The sequence below is a fragment of the Liolophura sinensis genome, chromosome 13, assembly GCF_032854445.1.
Source record: "Liolophura sinensis isolate JHLJ2023 chromosome 13, CUHK_Ljap_v2, whole genome shotgun sequence".
Classification (NCBI taxonomy): Eukaryota; Metazoa; Mollusca; class Polyplacophora; order Chitonida; family Chitonidae; genus Liolophura; species Liolophura sinensis.
The window spans coordinates 2,117,461-2,137,985 of record NC_088307.1 but is presented as its reverse complement, the minus strand read 5'-3'; the positions used below and the strand labels follow the sequence as shown (position 1 = coordinate 2,137,985).

At 39.5% G+C, this 20,525-nt stretch overlaps 1 protein-coding gene across 1 annotated transcript in view; it reads left to right on the top strand.

Moving 5' to 3' along the window:
* LOC135480391 (E3 ubiquitin-protein ligase UBR4-like) overlaps positions 1-20,525 on the top strand; it is a 161,080-nt gene that overhangs the window by 29,560 nt on the left and 110,995 nt on the right. Inside the window, 16 exon segments of the mRNA XM_064760220.1 lie at positions 495-717; positions 1,073-1,154; positions 2,992-3,070; positions 3,600-3,690; positions 6,336-6,466; positions 7,366-7,472; positions 12,390-12,485; positions 12,805-12,926; positions 13,362-13,444; positions 14,717-14,908; positions 15,734-15,788; positions 16,359-16,441; positions 16,858-16,906; positions 17,481-17,546; positions 18,396-18,466; positions 19,437-19,584. Coding sequence (XP_064616290.1) covers positions 495-717; positions 1,073-1,154; positions 2,992-3,070; positions 3,600-3,690; positions 6,336-6,466; positions 7,366-7,472; positions 12,390-12,485; positions 12,805-12,926; positions 13,362-13,444; positions 14,717-14,908; positions 15,734-15,788; positions 16,359-16,441; positions 16,858-16,906; positions 17,481-17,546; positions 18,396-18,466; positions 19,437-19,584 — 1,678 coding nt within the window.

Below are 20,525 nucleotides of genomic sequence, written 5' to 3'. Positions count from 1 at the left end.
GGAGAGATATGTTGACAGCTAACTTCAGCCATTGATGTTCTTGTCATTTGGTCAACCCTGGCAGCTGTTAATTTGTTGTGGTGGAAATCTGATGACATATACAGTACATTTGTTTTTTATGTGCTCTGTTTAGTTGTGCAGAGCCAGAATCTTTGTTGTACTCAGAAAGTGTTACCCTAACCAATGAGATGAATTTTACCTAAACCACTTTCTGTATGACATCCACAATCTGGTACATTGTAAATTGTCCTAAAACATGGTATGATAATCATTAAAAATAATATTTGTTAATGTCAGACCTGTGGATGGTCATGGGTTCCCCCCTGGACTCAGCCCCTTCCCACCATAATGCCGTAAAGGAAGTGAAATATTTTTGAGTACAGTGTAAAACTCTAAACAGATAAATAAATTAAATAATTATGAAGGTTTGCAGCACTATAGTGTTGAATGATATCTGTGGTGCCTTACCTTCTTGGGTTTTCCCCTACCCTCAGGTCCTGCCTGCTAAGCCAGGTGCCCCAGATAGGGGATGAACCTCCCAGCCCTGATCAGTTGAAGGCATTTGGAACCGTGGTCAGTATCGGTTCTAGCAGAGCATCACGGGTGTCTGTCCTGGGGGTGGGCATCATGTCGTCACTGCCCCTCCCCGTCAGGAGTGTCATTGAGAAGTGGAACGCCACCGGGGCAGGGAATGAGTTCCCTAGTATCGGCAGCTGGGTGAGTGTAGTGGCTTTGTTTTTACCCAATCAAGGCTTCGTGTCACGTAGAGGTTGTAATGACAACATCATTTTAATGCTATGGCGTTACATTTGCCACACCCAGTAGAAGGTGTTTTCAGGCTAAGGTGATTATTGAATCATTTTATGCCTATACTGCATTGTGGAACAGATTCCTGGGGCAAATTCCAAAAAGAAGTAAAAGAACTCCTGATGACATTTTATGTTATTTTTTTTAATTTAATTTAATGAAGGGAATAGAACATATACACATATATCCTTCTCTGCCTGTTTTATATGTAGCAGCCTTTTCAGAAGATTATTGTTACAGTTAATGTTTTTTTTTTCTGCTTCAGAGGAATGCTTTCGCTAACGACATCCTACCTGGTGAGAGTTACCTGGATGCTATACACAGTGCTCATATCGCCACGTTGTCAGGTAAGCCACAGCTCCTAGTCACTGGTAAGATTGCAGTACATGTAGTGCTATACACAGTGCTCATATTGCCACGTTGTCAGGTAAGCCACAGCTCCTAGTCACTGGTAAGATCGCAGTACATGTAGTGCTATACACAGTGCTCATATTGCCACGTTGTCAGGTAAGCCACAGCTCCTAGTCACCGGTAAGATCACAGTACATGTAGTGCTATACACAGTGCTCATATCGCCACGTTGTCAGGTAAGCCACAGCTCCTAGTCACTGGTAAGATCGCAGTACATGTAGTGCTATACACAGTGCTCATATCGCCATGTTGTCAGGTAAGCCATAGCTCCTAGTCACCGGTAAGATCACAGTACATGTAGTGCTATACACAGTGCTCATATTGCCACGTTGTCAGGTAAGCCACAGCTCCTAGTCACCGGTAAGATCACAGTACATGTAGTGCTATACACAGTGCTCATATCGCCACGTTGTCAGGTAAGTCACAGCTCCTAGTCACGGGTAAAATCACAGTACATGCAGTGCTATGCCTATACACAGTGCTCATATTACCACGTTGTCAGGTAAACCACAGCTCCTAGTCACTGGTAAGATCACAGTACATGTAGTGCTATACACTGTGCTCATATCGCCACGTTGTCAGGTAAGCCACAGCTCCTAGTCACTGGTAAGATCGCAGTACATGTAGTGCTATACACAGTGCTCATATCGCCACGTTGTCAGGTAAGCCACAGCTCCTAGTCACGGGTAAGATCGAAGTATATGTAGTGCTCTGCCTGTACACTGTGCTCATATCGCCACGTTGTCAGGTAAGCCACAGCTCCTAGTCACGGGTAAAATCACAGTACATGCAGTGCTATGCCTATACACAGTGCTCATATCACCACGTTGTCAGGTAAACCACACCTCCTAGTCACTGGTAAGATCACAGTACATGTAGTGCTATACACAGTGCTCATATCACCACGTTGTCAGGTAAACCACAGCTCCTAGTCACTAGTAAGATCACAGTACATGCAGTGCTATGCCTATACACAGTGCTCATATCACCACGTTGTCAGGTAAACCACAGCTCCTAGTCACGGGTAAGATCACAGTACATGTAGTGCTATGCCTATACACAGTGCTCACATTGCCACGTTGTCAGGTAAACCACAGCTCCTAGTCACGGGTAAGATCACAGTACATGTAGTGCTGTGCCTATACACAGTGCTCATATTGCCACATTGTCAGGTAAACCACAGCTCCTAGTGACGGGTAAGATCACAGTACATGTAGTGCTATACACAGTGCTCATATCGCCACGTTGGCACTGGTAAGATCACAGCTTGAACGGTGATCAGCATAGTTCACGAGGATCAGGACTGATGAATGCCGCAGACTAGCACACATGGTGTTCATCACAAAGGAGTGCGCATATGCACTGCAGGAAAATGTAGCTCTGAAAGTTGAGTAGTTGGCCTTGTTTTCTTTAATAGCCAAAAGTTTTAACTGCTGAAAGTGGCCTATGTGTGTTCAAATCCATCTCCTGCTAGTTCAGAGAAAGGTTTGTCGTACATGTTTGTCTGACATCAAAGTGTGGTGGGTTTCTTCAGGCTGACCACCATCCTTCTTCAGGTTGACTGAGAGGTTTTAACTAATAACCATGTGAAGTAGGTTAAATCTTTTCACGGTTCATCTGTGGGGGCCCACCATAGCTCCAAGAGACTCACTGTGACAGTGGCGCTCATGACCAATGAAGTGTGCATTATGGCTTCCCACAAGCATAATACTAACCGTTTTTTAAATAATTTGTAATTGTACAATTTTAATGTGATTTTTTTCCCCTCTACAGGCCAGTCAGAGTTCACTGTGAACACGTCCATTCGTCACTGCCTGAACTCACTGGTCCGATTTGCTGCTGATCTTGTGACGTAAGTTATCTCTAATGATACAGTTGTCTCCCTTGGTAAATTGTTGATATAAAGTGACAGTATCCTGTTTAAAACATAACAAGTCTGTGGAACAGTTTCCAGTTTAGAAGCAGGATTTATGTCCAAGAAAATGTTGTAAAACTTAGGAAACATAATATTTCATACAATAGGCATAATAGTTTATACAATAGGCATAATAGTTTATACAATGGGCATAATAGTTTATACAATAGGCATAATAGTTTATACAATGGGCATAATAGTTTATACAACAGGCATAATAGTTTATACAATGGGCATAATAGTTTATACAATAGGCATAATAGTTTATACAATAGGCATAATAGTTTATACATGAGGTCAAACAGTGATGGAACTGTGATGTGTTGGTCACACATTTTTGTGTGATTCAGCAGCCAGGCGGCCTTATGTGTTATGTGTAATTGTTCTGAGTGCTTGTAGGTGTGCTGGTACCTCAGATGAGTAACTCCATGTTGGTTGGTTGTGAAGATGTTGGTTGTTGTTGTAGCTGGTGTCCAGACAGTGACAGCAGTAAGGAGATGGTGCGTGTCACCTTCCCCATGATCTTTGACGTGACCACCGAGTACCTGGCAGACATGGTGAGATTACACATTCATTACTTTGTGCTAACAGTGTTGTGCTAATAGATCAGTTTGTTTCAAAGCTGATTTGATATTAATGTACAGTTGTGGAGTCTCGCCTCTAGAACTTCCCAATGAGTTGTTCAGACCCAAGGATCCCTGAGCCATCTTACATTGTGTAATAAGTCAGTCTTGTTCTACTAGTTCTGAACTTAGATTTGAACTTAAAGGCTAATTATCAAATTTTGTCTTCAAATACTATGTTAGCTCAAAGTATTTAAAAAAGCAAAAATAAGTTGAGGGAAGGGAAGTTGTAATTTTAGCTTGGTAAACTGTTTTGAAGTTAAGACAGTATTGTGATCCTGGGACTTGGAAGACAACTGTTGAAAGCGGCTGGTGTACTGCATTCAGGTCCATCTCTGGGTGGCTTGTCTAGCCTTATATCAGGAGCTTTGCCACATACCTTATACAGTGAAGTTAAGACAGTATTGTGATCCTGGGACTTGGAAGACAACTGGTTGAAAGCGCCTGGCGTACTGTATTCAGGTCCATCTCTGGGTTGGCTTGTCTAGCCTTATATCAGGAGCTTTACCACATACCTTGTACAGTGAAGTTAAGACAGTATTGTGATCCTGGGATGTGGAAGACAACTGGTTGAAAACGGCTGGCGTACTGTATTCAGGTCCATCTCTGGGTGGCTTGTCTAGCCTTATATCAGGAGCTTTACCACATACCTTGTACAGTGAAGTTAAGACAGTATTGTGATCCTGGGATGTGGAAGACAACTGGTTGAAAACGGCTGGCGTACTGTATTCAGGTCCATGTCTGGGTTGAAAGCGGCTGGCGTACTGTATTCAGGTCCATCTCTGTGTGGCTTGGCTAGCCTTATGTCAGGAGCTTTACCACGTACATTGTACAGTGCAGTGATTTCCTCTGGGCTCTGGCTGGTTTCACTCACTGCAGCTAAACTAGTGATTGAATGATTGAATGAATGCATGAACTGTTCTTGACGAAAACCAAAGTCAGATAAATGCACTGTTAACTCAGTTGAGTGCAGTGTGTTTAACATAGTTTGATGTTGATATATATTATGTATAAAGTATGAAAATTTATTTATTTATTTGATTGGTGTTTTAGGCCGTACTCAAGAATATTTCACTTATACAACAGCAGCCAGCATTATGGTGAGAGGAAACATCTGCACGACCATCTGCAGGTTGCTGGCAGACCTTCCCACGTACAGTCTAAAGCCTAAGACAAAGCACACCCAATCAGTTTCTCAGTCTGTTGGCTGACTCATCTGTAATACATGTTAGTCTTGCTTCAGCTGGTGGATCACAGACCCATTAGTGTTGTATGCACAAATTCTCTTGTTGGTCAGGTACCTGCTACATGGCAGTAGCTTAATCTAGGCTATTTGTGTCAATATAGTGTAATACAATTTTTGTAAATAAATAAATAAAAGGCAGTATCAACAGTATGGTGCTAAATTCTGATCTGATGCACAAATAAATAAATACAGCAGTCCATATTTGTCAGTATGGTTCTAAATACTGATCTGATGCACAAATAAATGAATACTCTAAGCAATATTCATCAGTATGGCGCTAAATACTGATTTGATGGACAAATAAATAAATACAGCAGGCCATATTCATCAGTATGGTGCTAAATACTGATCTGATGGAAAAATAAATAAATATAGCAGGCAATATTCGTCAGTATGGTGCTAAATTCTGATCTGATGCACAGATAGATAAATACAGCAGGCCATATTTGTTAGTATGGTTCTAAATACTGATTTGATGGACAAATAAATAAATACGCAGGCCATATTCATCAGTATGGTTCTAAATACTGATCTGATGGAGAAATAAATAAATACTCCAGGCCATATTCGTTAGTATGATTTTAAATACTGATTTGATGGAGAAATAAATAAATACAGCAGGCCATATTCGTCAGTATGGTGCTAAATACTGATCTGATGGAGAAATAAATAAATACAGCAGGCCATATTCATCTAGTATGGTTCTAAATACTGATTTGATGGACAAATAAATAAATACAGCAGGCCATATTCGTCAGTATGGTGCTAAATTCTGATCTGATGCGCAGATAGATAATACAGCAGGCCATATTGTCAGTATGGTTCTAAATACTGATTTGATGGAGAAATAATAAATACAGCAGGCCATATTTGTCAGTATGGTTCTAAATACTGATCTGATGGAGAAATAAATAAATACTCCAGGCCATATTCGTTAGTATGATTTTAAATACTGATTTGATGGAGAAATAAATAAATACTGCAGGCCATATTCATCAGTATGGTGCTAAGTACCAATCTTATAAATAAATAAATACTACAGGCAGTATTCGTCAGTATGGTGCTAAATACCAATTTTATAGGTAAATAGGGGGCTTCTATGCCCGAGGTGGTTAGCAGTACCATGCAGTTACCCAGGAGCCTAATGCGGTCGCTGTGAGTTCAAGTCCAGCTCTTGCTGACTGCGTGTTCAGATGTATGTGGGAAGATCTGCTCGGTTTCCTCCCACCATAATGCTGGATACTGTGGTATAAGTGTAAGTTTCTTGAGTACAATGTGAAACACCAAGCAGATGAATATATATCAGTAAAACATAAATAAATCTTACCTGTAGATCTCGCTGTCTCTGGAACGTTTTCTGGGACCAATGGACGGTGATGAGTTTGGCCAGAAGATTGTATGTCCATGTAATCTCTACCTGTCATGGAGCTCATCACCACCTACTCAACAGCAAACAGGTGAGGGGCATGTGCTAACATGAGGTATTCACATGGAAATTTGCATAAAGTTGAACTAAAGCAGCATAAATATAGAGGTATAGGAAAGATGCCACTTGGCATGGGTAGGAGATGAACAGGTATGGTCCGCTGAAGGTAATGTCAAAATGCAGCATTCTTTCACTAACATTCTCGTTTAACTTATGTACTGTCTCAGATTTCAGTTCATTTAATTGACAGATAGATAAATAAATTTTCAGGCAAGTCTTGATGTTTTAGAAAACAGTCCATAAAAACTTGTGGATGGATATACTCTAAACTTTGTATGAGCCTGAAAGCGAAGAAAACTTTAAATTTGAAATACTTAGTACGTCCTGTTGAAAACATTTTCTTAAAACATTTTGTAAAATCTGTGCATAATATGAAGTCAGGCTTGGTATGAGATTAGACCTTGGTGTTCCCTTCTTGGTATGAGATTAGACCTTGGTGTTCCCTTCTTGGTATGAGATTAGACCTTGGTGTTCCCTTCTTGGTATGAGATTAGACCTTGGTGTTCCCTTCTTGGTATGAGATTAGACCTTGGTGTTCCCTTCTTGGTATGAGATTAGACCTTGGTGTTCCCTTCTTGGTATGAGATTAGACCTTGGTGTTCCCTTCTTGGTATGAGATTAGACCTTGGTGTTCCCTTCTTGGTATGAGATTAGACCTTGGTGTTCCCTTCTTGGTATGAGATTAGACCTTGGTGTTCCCTTCTTGGTATGAGATTAGACCTTGGTGTTCCCTTCTTGGTATGAGATTAGACCTTGGTGTTCCCTTCTTGGTATGAGATTAGACCTTGGTGTTCCCTTAGGCTGATGCATTGGCTTCCTAGTTCATACTTCCTCCACCTAGTAAATTTACAATATTCATCTTGATCTCTGTTTGTAGTGGTCTGGATGAGAAGATTTTCCTGGACTGTCTAAAGTTTATGGAAAACCACCTTGAGAAACCAGCTGGGAAGAAAGCTTTTGAGAAATTCTACACTGAGAGTGGAGGTAAGTCTCTAAGGTGAAGGGTAACATGACTGATTTACTGTTTCAGCTGTCAGTCTCAATCTGCCAGTACAGGATAGTGTATAGAGTCAAATCATGTGCTGAATGGTGACCTTATAGTAAATTCTTGTCAGTCTCAATCTGCCAGTACATGATGGTGTATACAGTCAAGTGATGTGCTCAATTGTGACCTTACAGTAAATTCTTGTCAGTCTCAATCAGCCAGTACATGATGGTGTATAGAGTCAAATCATGTGCTGAATGGTGACCTTATAGTAAATTCTTGTCAGTCTCAATCAGCCAGTACATGATGGTGTATAGAGTCAAGTGATGTGTTCAGTTGTGACCTTACAGTAAATTCCTGAACATACATGTGCAGTAATTGACCTAAACTTTTGCACAAAGAATTGCTTTTTGGAGGCAATTAAATGTCTTAAAATATTACTTCTGGTTCCATAACATACATTTCCCCAGTAGGATATTACCCTGCCTTCCAAACAAAGATATACACTGAACTTAATCTGGCAGATGTGTGATTTAAGATAAGGCCAAGATTTCAGGTGGTTTGTCATAGATTTATGTTACCTTATTGATGGTGATGTAATTTCAGAATGTTTGTCAGATACCTGTCCAAATGTGGTGGTTTTTCCCCAGCAGTTGCATTTCTTCCACACATAAACCTGAGTGCTGTTAAATGAATGAAAAATTATTGAGTAAGGGGCTTAATCAACATTGTTCAAAACGTAAAAAATGAGATACGGATGTGATGCTACTCAAGTGTGTATATGCCAGAACTAGGTATGAAGTACTTAATGTCACCAGCAATCTGATATGTGATTGAGACTCAAGTGTATAAATGCCAGAACTAGATATGAAGTAACCAGCAATCTGATATGTGATTGTGACTCAAGTGTATAAATGCCAGAACTAGGTATGAAGTAACCAGCAATCTGATATGTGATTAAGACTCAAGTGTATAAATGCCAGAACTAGGTATGAAGTAACCAGCAATCTGAAATGTGGTTAAGACTCAAGTGTATAAATGCCAGAACTAGGTATGAAGTAACCAGCAATCTGAAATGTAGTTAAGACTCAAGTGTATAAATGCCAGAACTAGGTATGAAGTACCCAGCAATCTGATATGTGATTAAGACTCAAGTGTATAAATGCCAGAACTAGGTATGAAGTAACCAGCAATCTGAAATGTAGTTAAGACTCAAGTGTATAAATGCCAGAACTAGGTATGAAGTAACCAGCAATCTGATATGTGATTAAGACTTGAGTGTATAAATGCCAGAACTAGGTATGAAGTAACCAGCAATCTGAAATGTGGTTAAGACTCAAGTGTATAAATGCCAGAACTAGGTATGAAGTAACCAGCAATCTGATATGTGATTGAGACTCAAGTGTATAAATGCCAGAACTAGGTATGAAGTAACCAGCAATCTGATATGTGATTAAGGCTCAAGTGTATAAATGCCAGAACTAGGTATGAAGTAACCAGCAATCTGAAATGTGGTTAAGACTCATGTATATAAATGCCAGAACTAGGTATAAAGTAACCAGCAATCTGATATGTGATTAAGACTCCAGTGTATAAATGCCAGAACTAGGTATGAAGTAACCAGCAATCTGATATGTGATTAAGACTCCAGTGTATAAATGCCAGAACTAGGTATGAAGTACCCAGCAATCTGATATGTGATTGAGACTCAAGTGTATAAATGCCAGAACTAGGTATGAAGTAACCAGCAACAGGCCTCGGCATAAGGTTGAACGAGGGGATCAGTAAATCGTTCTCCTAGATTTTCAGCCAGAAGATCGAAATTCTGATCACGCCTACATAGATCACGGGGATCAATCTTGTTTACACAGTTCGTCTAATCTTGTTTTGTGCTGTTCTTTTTCTTTTTAAACCGGCAAAAAGCGACTTACTGAGAGCACATTGTACTTGCCAACATGAAATTATTGTTCAAAAATTCGTTCCCCTGTATTTACGTTTAGGAGATCGACAAACGATCGGCCGATTCGATCGCCTCTTATGTCGAGACCTGCAGCAATCTGATATGTGATTGAGACTCAAGTGTATAAATGCCAGAACTAGGTATGAAGTAACCAGCAATCTGATATGTGGTTAAGACTCAAGTGTATAAATGCCAGAACTAGGTATGAAGTACCCAGCAATCTGATATGTGATTGAGACTCAAGTGTATAAATGCCAGAACTAGATATAAAGTAACCAGCAATCTGATATGTGATTGTGACTCAAGTGTATAAATGCCAGAACTAGGTATGAAGTACCCAGCAATCTGATATGTGATTAAGACTCAAGTGTATAAATGCCAGAACTAGGTATGAAGTAACCAGCAATCTGATATGTGATTAAGACTCCAGTGTATAAATGCCAGAACTAGGTATGAAGTAACCAGCAATCTGATATGTGGTTAAGACTCAAGTGTATAAATGCCAGAACTAGGTATGAAGTAACCAGCAATCTGATATGTGATTAAGACTCAAGTGTATAAATGCCAGAACTAGGTATGAAGTAACCAGCAATCTGATATGTGATTAAGACTCAAGTGTATAAATGCCAGAACTAGGTATGAAGTAACCAGCAATCTGATATGTGATTAAGACTCAAGTGTATAAATGCCAGAACTAGGTATGAAGTAACCAGCAATCTGATATGTGATTGAGACTCAAGTGTATAAATGCCAGAACTAGGTATGAAGTAACCAGCAATCTGATATGTGATTGAGACTCAAGTGTATAAATGCCAGAACTAGGTATGAAGTAACCAGCAATCTGATATGTGATTAAGACTCGAGTGTATAAATGCCAGAACTAGGTATGAAGTAACCAGCAATCTGATATGTGATTGAGACTCAAGTGTATAAATGACAGAACTAGATATGAAGTAACCAGCAATCTGATATGTGATTAAGACTCAAGTGTATAAATGCCAGAACTAGGTATGAAGTAACCAGCAATCTGATATGTGATTGAGACTCAAGTGTATAAATGCCAGAACTAGGTATGAAGTAACCAGCAATCTGATATGTGGTTAAGACTCAAGTGTATAAATGCCAGAACTAGGTATGAAGTACCCAGCAATCTGATATGTGATTGAGACTCAAGTGTATAAATGCCAGAACTAGATATGAAGTAACCAGCAATCTGATATGTGATTGTGACTCAAGTGTATAAATGCCAGAACTAGGTATGAAGTAACCAGCAATCTGATATGTGATTAAGACTCAAGTGTATAAATGCCAGAACTAGGTATGAAGTAACCAGCAATCTGATATGTGATTAAGACTCCAGTGTATAAATGCCAGAACTAGGTATGAAGTAACCAGCAATCTGATATGTGATTAAGACTCAAGTGTATAAATGCCAGAACTAGGTATGAAGTAACCAGCAATCTGATATGTGATTAAGACTCGAGTGTATAAATGCCAGAACTAGGTATGAAGTAACCAGCAATCTGATATGTGATTGAGACTCAAGTGTATAAATGCCAGAACTAGGTATGAAGTAACCAGCAATCTGATATGTGATTGAGACTCAAGTGTATAAATGCCAGAACTAGGTATGAAGTAACCAGCAATCTGATATGTGATTAAGACTCGAGTGTATAAATGCCAGAACTAGGTATGAAGTAACCAGCAATCTGATATGTGATTGAGACTCAAGTGTATAAATGCCAGAACTAGGTATGAAGTAACCAGCAATCTGATATGTGGTTAAGACTCAAGTGTATAAATGCCAGAACTAGGTATGAAGTACCCAGCAATCTGATATGTGATTGAGACTCAAGTGTATAAATGCCAGAACTAGATATGAAGTAACCAGCAATCTGATATGTGATTGTGACTCAAGTGTATAAATGCCAGAACTAGGTATGAAGTAACCAGCAATCTGATATGTGATTGTGACTCAAGTGTATAAATGCCAGAACTAGGTATGAAGTAACCAGCAATCTGATATGTGATTAAGACTCCAGTGTATAAATGCCAGAACTAGGTATGAAGTAACCAGCAATCTGATATGTGATTAAGACTCCAGTGTATAAATGCCAGAACTAGGTATGAAGTAACCAGCAATCTGATATGTGATTAAGACTCGAGTGTATAAATGCCAGAACTAGGTATGAAGTAACCAGCAATCTGATATGTGATTGAGACTCGAGTGTATAAATGCCAGAACTAGGTATGAAGTAACCAGCAATCTGATATGTGATTGAGACTCAAGTGTATAAATGCCAGAACTAGGTATGAAGTAACCAGCAATCTGATATGTGATTAAGACTCGAGTGTATAAATGCCAGAACTAGGTATGAAGTAACCAGCAATCTGATATGTGATTGAGACTCAAGTGTATAAATGACAGAACTAGATATGAAGTAACCAGCAATCTGATATGTGATTAAGACTCAAGTGTATAAATGCCAGAACTAGGTATTAAGTAACCAGCAATCTGGTATGTGATTGAGACTCAAGTGTATAAATGCCAGAACTAGGTATGAAGTAACCAGCAATCTGATATGTGATTGAGACTCAAGTGTATAAATGCCAGAACTAGGTATGAAGTAACCAGCAATCTGATATGTGATTGAGACTCAAGTGTATAAATGCCAGAACTAGGTATGAAGTAACCAGCAATCTGATATTTGGTTAAGACTCAAGTGTATAAATGCCAGAACTAGGTATGAAGTACATAATGTAACCAGCAATCTGATATGTGATTGAGACTCCATCCTAGCCGAGTAGTATGAACATGCAGTATTCATTGGTGTCTTGTATACCATTGTGGTCCAGTGGTCTGGTAACTGGTAAAATACGTTTGAGTCAGAGTTCATACACTGTACTTTCTGGTTGTATCGGGCACGCCATATAATGTTTACTGTTGTTTGTACAGATTTGAGCAGCATTTTGTTGTCAGCTGCCGCGGATAACCTGTCCCCAAACTACGGCACCAAGGTCCTCAAGTTCTTCAACAAACTCTTCCAACTTGGTACGTTCATGCTCGCACCCAAACTTACTTCATTGAAATGTTTTGAGATCAGTTATTTTACATGTATTATTTCTTTTTTTGTTATTTGTTTATTTGGACAAGAGGCGCAAAATTGTTTGTTTGGTAACTTCAGATAATGGTTGTCATTGGTTGTTAGAGTGTTATATGTCTTCAGAAGGTAAGAGAACAATTGCTGTAGTTTTAATGATTCATTTGGACCCCGTCTCATCTGTATGGAGTTAAACCCAGACAGTGTATCCTGTATGCGAAGGTGTGTGGAGTTCTGTGTTTTATACACGTCTCCATGTTCTTGTTGTAGCTGAGAAGAACCCGAATGACAAGAGTTACGAGGCTTTGTGTGGGACATTGAGCTGCCTGGCCACAGTTGACAAGCAGGTGCTGGGCTGCTGGCTCCGCAAGATGATAATGGCACCTATACAGGTAAGAGTGGTAATAAAAAGTTGTCAAATTCTTGTTCTCTCAGGGAACTCGATTTAAACTCTTTTTCATATAACAAAAACTTTTCATATTTTAAAAGCAGTGCTTTGCTTTTCTGAAAGCTTTTACCACAATGTAGTACATGCTATCGATATTGAGTTTTGGCTAACTAGATCTGAAGAAACATTTACCCTGGGCCAGTCTTTTTGAGTTGAATTGTTGCTTCCACATATTGGGAAATGAATTAAGGTTTAACCAAAGAGAGGTCGAACTGCAGAAGAGCTGTTTTCTTCAAAGTAGGCTGATTCATGTTGTAAAACTTAGTTATATTTCTGCACATTTGTCCCAATCCTTGACCCGCCCTCGTCCTTGACCCAGCTGACTAGGTTTTGTTAAAAGGGAGAGTTTTTCATATGCTGTGTTATTCTGTACCCCCAGGGCCTTGACGATGCGGGAGGCAAAGTGCAAGAGAACCGATTTCTCCTCCAGAGCCTGACGTCATACATCGTGAAGGAAAAGAGGTGTGTATCTCAAGTCTCTGGCTGAGAATAAGTCAGACTTATGAGTTCAACTCCAGAAGTGGGTATATACACCTCATTGTAACACGCCTCATTACAACACGCTTCACACGCCTCATTATAACACACTTCATTACAACACACTTCATTACAACATGCCTCATTATGACACTCTTCATTACAACACACTTCATTACAACATGCCTTATTATGACACACTTCATTACAATATATATTCAATACAATATACGCTTCAATATTATAAACATAGTCACAAATATATCTCCCAAATTTTTCACCATCTTGTTTTGGCAGACATTTTTATGTTTTCAAAAGTTTCAGTGATGAAACTGTTTTCTGCCCTCAGAGGCTTGGTTAGCATGGAATTTTCAGTGAAAGCCATGGCATTATTCTACACTGGCCTACAATTAACAGCCAGTCCCACACTATACATGTGTTTGTTACTGTAACAGACAATCAGCGGTTCAAAAACTTCATGTAGGGTGCTTCACTTATAATACAGTAGACCTATCTGCCCACCAACAACAGTGTTGTAATGAGTGAGAGGTGCAAGCCTGTTATTGACCATGTTGTCAAGGATATTGTCAGACACGAAATCCCATTGTGTCAGGCACAACTAAGCAGTGCGTAAACTTCACAACTTCACATGTAAATAACATGAAAAACCTTAAAAACAGTGGTTGGATTGAATGTCTTTTGTCAGTTATGCTGCAAAAAGTTATTTGCATGCCTGGTAGATGTGGTAGAAATAAAGTTTTCTTTTAAGTTACAGATAAATCAGGTTTCAGTAACTGTGTTAACTAGAGATTGATTGATTGATTGTAGAGAAAACTGTAACTTATCAGTGGCATTGGCAGCAGTGCGCTCCCAATAAAAAATAATAAATTTTATTATTTGTAAAATAAATAATAAGTAAAGCTGAACCAATTTAATGAAGACCAACAAAATGAAGGTACATTGACACTCATGTGCATCGTTTAGCACATGAAACTATGACGAATCTGTATTAAGAATAAAAAGCCAGTAAAACGATTTCAGGGCATCTGCAGCCATCTCGCATCCCAAAGCTTCCATGGCCTAGGCAACCCCTGGACTCGTGCCTTTTGAACCGGTAAAATAGGCCGATAGCTGTACCACTTTCAGCTTGCTTCCGAGGCACCCATACATACAGTAGCGATGAATTTCATGGGTGAAGGAAATCAGAGTGCCTCAATTGTTCACAGTGTATATGTGGTGTTTTTTTCTCTTCATTAGCCACGTGGGAGAAGAGGTTTCACAGGCCATCCTCCGGACCCTCATCCCCATGGGTGCTGGACTCCTGACCTCTATAGGGGACAGCTCGGGATTTGCGGAGCTTATGGTTGTCATGCATACGTTGGCTGGTGCGGGGAAAGGACACGGCCATCAAGCTTTGTTCGAGGCTGCTACTGGATGGCTGGATATTTGGTGAGGATGGGGCTATGGGGAAAGTGGGGGGGGGGATCTCCCTGGCGGAGGGTGAGTGTGCTAGCGTAGCACAGTGGAAAAACTCACCGATGTAGTCGCTGTGACTTTAAATCAAGCCCATGCTGGCTTCCCCTCTTATCATTTTTTCTGCAGCCTCTGCACTGTTTCTTCACCATAATGCTGGTATAAAGTAAAATATTGTTGAATATGGCATAAAACAGCAGTCAAATAAATAAATGTATAAAAATGAAAAAGGTGTTTTTGAAACTTAATTGAAGTTAAACAGATTTTCAAATGTTACAAAGAAACAGTTATATGTAGTTTTAGGAAATCAGAATGGGTCACTGTTGCTACGTGGGGATCATATTTTCAATAGTTATTTTAGCCAGTGAGATGAGGCATTGCAACTTTGCTTTACTTTTGATTGGATGATTGAAAGATCAACATTTACAAGCTACATGGTATAAATGTTAAACCTTAGACTGAACCAGTCAGAAGCGGTTCTGTGTTCAATGTTATTTTTGGTTATTATTATTATTTGTTATAAAGGGATACAGAAGTGACACTGATTGGCCAACAGTGGAAATAAGGTTTTCTGGTTTAAATATAACCACCTTGGTCATGCTTGAATAAATGTATCATACCTAAAATTCGGATTAGACAAGATATAGGCTGGACTTGTCTATCCGTCAGACTTGAGCCATTCAGAATCGATTGTGTACCCCTTCAACCTTTCAGAGCAGATGCAGAATTTATGCACATTTCCAGGTACATCTAGCCTGTATCAAAACTTTTCTGTTTATGCCTTGTCATGAAACGTTTCAGTAAGACGTACCTGGCTGAACACAAGGGTGAGGAGGCATCCAAGGATAACGTCAAGGTAAGAGATGTAACGGTTTCCAGTAATTCTTCTAAGGTTTGAGATATTTTGTTGCTCCTTTTAGCCAGTATACATGTAATTGTAACAGGAATACCCAGTTTCTCTTTTCTCACATGGTTAGTCCATCTAATGAACAACGTATACGGGGGATATTACACAGTGTAGGTGAATATCATCAATACTTTTCGAGGAAGAGGTTGAAATGATAACCCACAATGTGCGAAACATCATTCAGCTGAGCTTGGATTGGAATGTCATAAAACAATGTTCCATTTATGAAGTCCTGGTGTTTGGGGGTGTAAAAACAAAAGTGATATCTAACTGAACATATATATATATATATATATGTATGTATGTATGTATGTATGTATGTATCTTTACCTTTCCAAAAGAACTGAGAGACAAATGTAGTTTTTTGCTTTCAGCGCTTCTATTTATATACCAGTGCTAAAAATGAGAAGAATTACAGTAGTTCTTTGGTTTATCCACATCAGCAGGTTTGTACTTTTGTACCTGGTGAATGTCCCTACTGCACCACCGTCACATTTTCCTGTCTGGCTTTGTTTTCAGCACCAGGCCATGTTTGAAGCTGTGTGTTACCTTCTGTCTTACATTGGAGAAATCTTGGCGGCCATTAAACAGATGTCCGAAAGGTAGGGCAACCTTGGTGGGTGTCTGGTCACCCAATCACACAAGTTTAAAATGCCATCAATATGGTGGTTCTTTTATGGAATGTGTGGATGATAAAATTTTATGTGTAGTTCAATTTTTTTTTTTTTTGCAGTAAAAATCATCTCATTGATTGAGTGGTATGATATTGCAGTATAAAAAAACATAATAAATATTATGTTTATTTTCCAACTTTAGTGAAATATTTGAATTCGAAAAAATTGTGATTTCATATGTAAATGTGTCCCAAGTCTTTTCAGAAAGTACATTGTTATGTTTATTTTTCAACTTTTCAGCTAAAATATTTGAAATTGAAGAAGCTGTGTCCAAGTCTTTGCAGAAGGTTGGAGAATTCATGGTAAATAGTGTTTAATACAGACATTATTATTTATTTCAGCAGAAGCGGCAGTACCTCACCCCCCATGGACTGTGAGCTTCCTCCCACACAGGTATGTGACTCAAGGTCAAGTCTAGTTTTGCCTTCTGGACATGGAGGTCAAATCTTCATGTTGTTTGTTACATATGTGTGTCCAAGAAAGTCATCATTACAACAGTCTATGATTAAACTTAGCCTGCTAACAACATTTACCATGTGAAATGGATTTTTTTTTTTTTGTTTTTTTTTCTGCATGCTGAAGAGAAACATTGATCTGATAAATAGTCACGCTCTGTTCGTCCAGAAATACTTGTTGTTCAGTCTTGTGTTGGGTTTCCTTCCACCATAATGCTGGCCTCTGTCGTATGAGAAGTATCCTTGAATACTTGGTAAAACACCAATTAAATAAATAAATAAATAAATAAATTTTGTTCGGTCTTATTGTAGATGAATTGACAAAATGTATAAGTTCATTTTGAATATGAAAAGATGTAAACAAGGCTTAGATATTCACCCAAATGAAAAACAAAAACAGAAATGCCATTTAACACATAAAATCTGATATATTGATATATCTGTTAAATTCATTTAATACAAGTTTGTGAAACATGACAGAAAAGTTATCCCAAATTGTGCTGATCTTTCAGGAGACAGACAGTGACTGGGCAGAAGACTTGGCCCCAGATGATGATGACTCGGCCGCAGAGGACTCAGTAAGTCTACATGGTCTGGGTAGTTTAGCTGAGTGTACTGAGGCTAATGGTTCTTTGTGGAACACCTGAACTGCACCAGGGGAACTCCTCAATCCAGCTTTCCACTCGTCCAATCTGATAGCTCTGAGGATCATATTACTGTTCCAAAAAGTAAAATGAAGTGTGTATGAAAATTGCAGTTGGGGTCAGCTAGATATATGTACCTGTGATGATGTAAAGGTGAAAGTTGTTTGGTGAGTGTTGTTCTGAGCGTATATGGTTGTAATAAAGTGATGAGGGAAAGTTGTTTGGTGAGTGTTGTTGTGAGCATACATGTATATGGTTGTAATAAAGTGATGCCGAAAGTTGTTTGGTGAATGTTGTTGTGAGCGTGTATGGTTGTAATAAAGTGATGCTGAAAGCTGTTTGGTGAATGTTGTTGTGAGCACATATTGTTGTAATAAAGTGATGCTGAAAGTTGTTTGGTGAATGTTGTTGTGAGCATATATGGTTGTAATAAAGTGATGAGCGAAAGTTGTTTGGTGAGTGTTGTTGTGAGTGTGTATGGTTGTAATAAAGTGATGAGCGAAAGTTGTTTGGTGAATGTTGTTGTGAGCGTGTATGGTTGTAATAAAGTGATGAGGGAAAGTTGTTTGGTGAATGTTGTTGTGAGCGTGTATGGTTGTAATAAAGTGATGCTGAAAGCTGTTTGGTGAATGTTGTTGTGAGCACATATTGTAATAAAGTGATGCCGAAAGTTGGTGAAATGTGGTCAGAGACAAAGGAATGAAGAAGAAGAAACAAAGGGAAAGAGCTGATATGCAAACGGTAATGCCATGCACAATCAGTTCTGTGTAATTTGTTTTTCAGGATGAGGAATCTCTGAACAGCAAACTTTGTACATTTACCATCACACAGAAGGAATTCATGAACCAGCATTGGTAAGGGACTTGTATTTTATTTTCTGAGCTCATGCATGTGTCTCAGAGGAGGGTAAAATTGTAATCTTATCCAGTCCTGTGAATGTATACATCAGGGCTTGCCAAGACTGATGTACCTACAATGAGAAGAAGAGATCGAGGCCTGACCCCGGATAGCACAGTTGGTAGAGCGTCCGCTTTGGGGACCGGTTGATCCAGGATCAATCCTCGATCGAGTCACACCAAAGACTTTAAAAGAGGAAGTTGTAACTTTCTCGCTTGGCGTTCAGCATGAAGGGGATAGTGCAACGACTGGTTGACCCGTATCAGTATAATGGCTCTGGTGGGGCGGCTTACTTGCCTTCGGTAAGTCGTCTCAGTGAAGCAGCACTAAATAAAAGAGCGGTGGAAATCCGTCCTGCAACAAGGAGGCACATTACACGTACATGCACCCTAATGATTCCTTCGTCGTCATATGACTGAAAAATTGTTGAGAACGACGTTAAACCCCAAGCACTCACTCACTCACTCGAGGCCTGACTAGGGACTTTGGTTGAGCTGACAGAAAAATACGTGTTTTAAGTGAACTGCTAGTTAGTCATTTTCAATTCAGTTTGCCAGGGTATATCTCAAAAACATGTGACGAGAAGTTTTTCCACATGTTGGTCTTAGCTGCTGAGTTATTAAAACTTTTGAAAATGAAGGCAAAAAAAATGTATTGAATGGTCTTGAAGCGTTGCTTTCTGCCGGCATGTGCGTCCCTGTCTCGGTATGGATACAGACGAGCATTGTTGTTGGACTGGCATGTGCCTGTCTTACTCTGTAGGTACTGTATACAGAAAAATTCCCAAATCTTGAGACTGTTTGGGCAAATATGGTAGCTTATCCAGGGCAGATTAACCAATCACATGCCTAGAATTTTCCCTGAATAGTGATAATGTATCGTATGTGAAGCAGACTCTTTTCATCTGTATATATGTCGTTACCACAGGTATCATTGTCACACCTGTAAGATGGTGGATGGTGTAGGTGTGTGCACTATCTGTGCTAAGGTGTGCCACAAGGACCACGATCTGACATACGCCAAGTTTGGATCCTTCTTCTGTGACTGTGGGGCGAAGGAAGACGGCTCTTGTCAGGTGAGAAAACTGTCAAACCTGAAATAGAATGTACCTGCTCCATGGTAACAGGTTATATCAGTCTGTCACACAATGAACCCTGTCACTTTGCCTGTTTTCCACCTGCACCAAACACCAGGTGGTGATAGTGTTCCACATGGAAAATCTTCGCTCCCAGAAGAAGTTAAACTGTAAAAGTTCAGATACCTGTGCTTGATAGATTCATGCCAGAACATGTTATTGATAGAATGCATAGCTGATTTTGTAATGATAATATATGTGTACATGACCTTCGGAGTCGTTGCCGAAAAACTTTGCCTGGTGGAGTTTGCTATACCTGTAATCATAGTGGAAAGTAAAATCTGACAAATGACAAATGGTAGGGAGTCTGTTTGAAGTACTCTGAAGGAAGTATCTAATGTTTGTATTATTCTGTTGATGTGAAGTTTTGATGTAAACCAAACCTTCAAACCATCAGTTTTATGTGACATATGAGAAGTCTGCTGAACGGGTCCCTGTAGCAGAGGTGGTAAGCACCCCAGCGCAGTACAATGTCCCAGGAGCCTCTCACCAATGCAGACGCTGTGAGTTCAAGTCCAGCTCATGCTGGCTTCCTCACCGGCTGTACATGTCCTGGTCATGGGTTTCCCACTGAGTACAGCATAAAACATCAGTCAAGCAAAGAAATATATATCTGTTGAACATCAAGGAAATAAAACCTATTAATGTGTTTCTTTATTTGCTCAATATTATTGAAGGTTTATCATCTGCAGTCACATTTTAGTGTAACAGTGGGCATGATTATACAACAGTTCCCTGCCTAGACAAGCCGCCTCCAAGCTGTCTATGTTGCACATCATGCTCCTCTGTTCCACAGAAGTGCTTGTGAACTACGTTTTGCTTTACAAGCGCAGCTATACAGCGATGTAAAGTTCCAGAATATTCTTGAGTACGGCATAAAA